Below are 5,000 nucleotides of genomic sequence, written 5' to 3'. Positions count from 1 at the left end.
GCAGCGGCTACGAACAGTGGCAGCAGCAGCTCCTGCTGCAAAAGCAGCAGCAGCAGCAGCAACTGGTGCAACTGCAAAAGCCAGTTGCATCCCTAGGGATAGACAAGGCGTCTCCTTCGCCTCTGCTGCAGCAGCAGCAACAGCTGCAGGTGCTGCCGCAACAGCAGCAGCAGTTGTTCTCACCTCTGCCGCAGCAGCAACCGCAGCAGCAGTTGCTTCCGCAGCAGCAACAGCAGCAGCACTTGCTGCAGCAGCAACAGCAATTGCTGCAACAGCAGCAGCAGCAGCTACTGCTGCATACCCATAGACCGCAGCTGCAGCAGCAGAGCAGTGCTAACTATTACCAGCAGAGACACCACACGCCAGCAGCAGCAGCAGCAGCAGCAGCAGCAGCAGCAGGGCCAACATTTTCAATCAACTAAACATATTTGTTTCGATGTTGCAGTGTTATTTGGAGTTTAAGTAGCAGTAGCAGCAGCAGCAGCACCGCAGCAGCAGCAATGCTGCTGCTGCTGCAGCAGCAGCTTTGTTGCTGCCGCTCGCAACGTCAAATATTATTTGCTGCGTTCGCTGCTACTGCAGCAACGGAGACAGATGTAACTGACAGCCAAGCAGCAGCAGTAGCAGCAGGCCGCATGCGATGCGCTGCTGCTGCTGCTGCTGCTGCTGCAGCTGCAGCAGCAAAACATTCCCTAATTTACTGTTTGACAGGCTGCATGCCCCGCTGCAGCAGCCGCTACTGCTTCACTAGTGACTGCAGCAACAGCAGCAGCAGCAGCAGCAGCAACTGTGTTTATTTGCAGCAGCACAACCCGCAGCAGTTGCCTTCGGCCGGCGCCAGGCAGCGCCTCCAAGTTAGCCTCTCCCCTCGCTGCATTTTTGCTAGCTAGCTAGCTAGCTAAGTAGTTGGCTAGCTAGCTAGCTAGCTAGCTGTCCAATCACTAGCTCGTACTCTGTTCAGCTAGCAAGTTCGTGGCTAGCGTCGGGTAGCTGCCTGCCTAGCTGGCTAGCTAGTTGCCCAGCTAGCTAGCTAGCTAGCCAAGTAGCTAGCTAGCTACCAAAGTAGCCAGCTAGCTAGCTAGCTATCCAGCTAGCCAAGTCAAGTAGCTAGCTAGCTATCTAGCTAGCTAGCTAGCTAGCTGGCTGGCCTATGCAGCGAAGACAAAGGGGACAGTTGCGGCTCTTAGCTAGCCAGGCGTCTATACACCCCACATGGAAGCAGTGGCAGCACGGCAGCAGCCGCAGCAAATCCTCCTGTTGAAATTCGCTCAAACATATTACGCAGCCACTGAACGTTGAAGCTATCCTGCTGCTGCACACACAACAGCAGCAGCAGCAGCAGCAGCAGCAGCAGCAGGGATAGGAGTAGCAGCAGGAGTAGCAACAGCAAAAAAGTAGAAGCAGACGCAGCAGAAACAGCAGCAACATGCAGGAAGAAATATCATCATGCGGAGGGCTTTAGCAGCAATTAAGGCCAAATGCAAAGGGTTTAGGGTTTAGGGTTTAGGGTTTAGGGGTAAGGGTTCTTTAAGTGGAAGATAACACAAGTTACCTGTCGTTGTCTTGCTGCTGCTGCTGCTGCTGCTGCTGCTGCTGCTGCTGCTGCTGCTGCGCATCCTCGCCTTCGGAGCCCGAGTGTACATCTTGTTGCTGTTTCTTCGTGTGTCGCTGCCGCAGCTGCTGCTGCTGCTGCTGCTTGTCCTGCTTGTGCTGCTGCTGCTGCTGTTGCTCTTGCTGCTGCTCCTTCTGCTGCTCTTGCTGCTGCTTGTGCTGCTGCAGTTTGTCTTTGTATTTAATAACTGGAAGGGCTTCAATCTCGTCAGGGTAAGCACCTCTGCGCCAGCGCGTTCCTGCTGCTGCTGCTGCTCGTGCTGCTGCTGCTGCTGCTGCTCCTCCTGCTGCTGCTGCTATTCGTCCCTCCCCTACTTGCGGCAGCGAAATCCAAAAGGAGACAAAAGTGGCGACGAGACGAAGCAGACTCACCGATATCTAAACCACAAACCCTAAACCCTAAACCCTAAACCCTTAACCATAGAGACACCCTAAACCCTAAACCCTAAACCACAAAGACACCCTAAACTCTAAACCCTCAAGCACCACTCTAAACCCTAAACCCTCGCACTCTCCTACCCTAACCGCTAATCCCTCCGACTCCCCTACCCTAAACCCTAAACCCTAAACCCTCTGAGGGGTTTATAAAGCCCTGTAAAGAAGACAGCAGCACTGCCTGTGTATTGCTTGCTGCATTTTCGTTCATCCTTCTCGCCACCGACTCCCGTCCCCCCCTAACCCTAAACCCTAAACCCTAAACCCTAAACCCTAGCTTACGGAGCTGACTGTCAGCTTCCACAGGCCTGCTGCCTCTGTGCAATTGTTTTGATTGAAGACCCAAATAACCCCTAAAATAAACCAGCCGTAAGACAGCACGCTGAGGGCCTTCGAGAAACTCCAGCCCGGGCCGCTGGTCATCCGCATCACCCTGCAAAGCAACGCAGCAAACCCTAAATCAGGGTTTAGGGTTTAGGGTTTAGGGTTTAGGGTTTTGGGTTTCTAACTGAGGTGACATGCTCTCACACGTTCAAACAAAAATATTAATAAATCTTCAAAATAAACACTCATCATTCAACAATATGCACCATGCATACGCTTTCCTAGGGTTTAGGGTTTAGGGTTTAGGGTTTACATGTCTATGATCTCGCGACGGCCACCTCGGCAGGTGCAGAGATGACAGAAAAATAAATAGCGGACGGGCAGCTGGGGTATTTGAAGGGCTGTGAAGATGGCGTTCCACCTAAACCCCAACGCAAACCCTAAACCCTAAACCCTAAACCCTAAACCCTACGCCCTAGGGAGCGCACTCCCCTCCACGCCAAACAACTCTAAACCCTAAACCCTAAACCCTCAATCTAAAAAGCCTCCGAAAACAGATCACGACCCATCTCAGAAGGCCAACAGTCCCGCTCTACTCAACAGCAAGGGTTTAGGGTTTAGGGTTTAGGGTTTAGGGTTTACAGACCATTGCAGGGCTTTGTTGCAGTCACAATGGCTCCAGTTCAACGACAAATAGGCAATGGTCGGGGCTGAGATGAGGACCCCCGATATCGTGCCGAAGAGCATAACAATCCTAAACCACAAACCCTAAACCCTAAACCCTAAACCCTAGAACTTCGCCCTGGGCTGTGCAGTTAAAGGAAGTTCAAAGAGGGGGTGGGTAAGGCCTTCTGTTGTGTTTAACGATTAGGGTTTAGGGTTTAGGGTCTTGAGTTTGCATCGGGTTTAGTATTTAGGGCTTTCATCTACACCCTCCATTAGGGTTGGTATAGAGCTTAGGGTTTAGGGTTTAGGGTTTAGGGTTTAGGGTTTACTTGATGAACACGAGAGCATCTCGGGGGCTTTGATCGACAACTTCCATTATAGCATCTCTAACTGGAGCTTCAGGGGCTTCAGGGCCAAGGAGGGCCTCCTCTAGGCGCTGCACCACAAACCCTAAACCCTAAACCCTAAACCCTAAACCCTAGACCCGAGAGGCAAGAGTGTCAGAACCCGGCAGCGCTCGCTTCGCGTGTTTATCAAGGTAATCCTAAACCCTAAACCCTCATCGAATAACCATCGATTTGCTTCGTCTCCCCTCAAACCCTAAACCCTAAACCCTAAAGCTCTAGACACTGCCAAGCCTGAGGGCGAAGGGGAAACCAGAGTGAGGGTTTAGGGTTTACGCATAGCTAGGGTTTAGGGTTTACGCATAACTAGGGTTTAGGGTTTACGCATAGCTAGGGTTTAGGGTTTATTCTGAGATAAGCTGGGGGAGGGTTTAGGGTTAAAGAAAAGAAATGATTATGGTTTAGGGTTTAGCATGAGACAGAGTTAAGGGCTTTCTATTTAATACTCTTTAGCGTTTGGGGTTTAGGGTTTAGGGTTTAGGGTTTAGGGTTTACGTACTGCATGTACACTCCCCAACCCCCGACCAATGCAGCGAAGCATCGCCGAAGCAACGTTCATCATTTTCCTGCTGCTGTTGCTGCTACTGCTGCTGCTGTTGTTGCAGCTACTACTGCTGCTGCAGCTCTGTAAGACTGGCCTATGAAAAAGCAGCAGCAGGCACCACAGCTCTTTCTTGAGGGAAGACTTCCAGTGAAGACGAAAGTTTATGAAGGTCTTGAAGAAGTAGACAACTGCTGCTGCACCTGCTGCTGCTGCTGCAGCTGCTGCTGCTGCTGCTGCTGTTGTTAGGCAATCTTTGCAGCTGCTGCCGATTTCAAAGGCAAGCTAGGCTTCTCTACAAACAGAGTATTTTCTATTTCATGTGCTGCTTCAGTTGCTGCACGTGAGCCCCGAGCAGCAGTAGCAGCCGTAGCAGCAGTAGCAGCAGCAGCAGCAGCAGGTCGTTCAGTCGGCTGCCAGCAGCAGCAGCAGCAGCAGCAGCAGCAGGTTGCTCAGTCGGCTGCCAGCAGCAGCAGCAGCTAAAATTAGAGAGTAGTTTGTGTATACAATCATAAATTTTAATATACTTTGAACAAACAATGCTTAGCTGTGTGTTGCTGCTGGCTGTACACCTCAACACCAGCTCTCTGCTGCTACCTCTGCTGCTGCTGCTTCTGCTGCTGCTGCTGCTGCTGCTGCTGCAGGAGCGTGGTGTGTATGCATTTGTTTTTAAATATATATATACAAGGTTGCCTGAGGGTTTATATAAAGAATAGCAAAATACTTAAAGATTAATTCAAGCTGTTTGGGTGTATATTCAGCTAGCGGAGTTGTCTATACAGATCAGCCTTCATACATATCAGGAGGCTGTATTATATATATAAATATATATATAAATATATGTATATATATAAATATATTTATATATTTATATATTTATATATTTATATATTTATATATATTTATATATATTTATATATTTATATATTTGTGTTTGGAGGCGAACGAAAACTTTCTTAGAATTCTACGCCCGTGGGGAGGTTCTGCTGCAGCAGCTGCTGCAGCAGAAGCTGCAGCAG

At 50.0% G+C, this 5,000-nt stretch overlaps 2 protein-coding genes across 2 annotated transcripts in view; one reads left to right on the top strand and one right to left on the bottom strand.

The window, feature by feature from the left end:
- The window catches only part of EAH_00017280 (hypothetical protein, conserved), a gene marked incomplete at both ends in the record, with an annotated part of 6,904 nt that extends 6,482 nt beyond the window's left edge, over positions 1-422 (top strand). The window contains one exon of the mRNA XM_013397648.1: positions 1-422. This exon is cut by the window's left edge and continues 3,323 nt beyond it. Within this exon, the coding sequence (XP_013253102.1) occupies positions 1-422 (422 nt within the window).
- Positions 423-1,548: 1,126 nt separating this feature from the next.
- On the bottom strand, positions 1,549-4,002 carry EAH_00017270 (zinc finger (C3HC4 RING finger) protein, putative; the record flags this gene model as incomplete). The annotated part of the gene is made up of 6 exons (XM_013397647.1): positions 1,549-1,989; positions 2,329-2,479; positions 2,684-2,791; positions 3,017-3,124; positions 3,366-3,472; positions 3,940-4,002. 6 exons carry the CDS (start codon positions 4,000-4,002, stop codon positions 1,549-1,551), a joined length of 978 nt encoding a protein of 325 aa, XP_013253101.1.
- Positions 4,003-5,000: the final 998 nt, after the last annotated feature.

This window comes from Eimeria acervulina, genomic scaffold (genome assembly GCF_000499425.1).
Source record: "Eimeria acervulina Houghton genomic scaffold, Eah_scaff110, whole genome shotgun sequence".
NCBI classification, from domain to species: domain Eukaryota; phylum Apicomplexa; class Conoidasida; order Eucoccidiorida; family Eimeriidae; genus Eimeria; species Eimeria acervulina.
The sequence above is the reverse complement of the archived record's forward strand: the minus strand, read 5'-3'. Positions and strand labels throughout refer to the sequence as shown.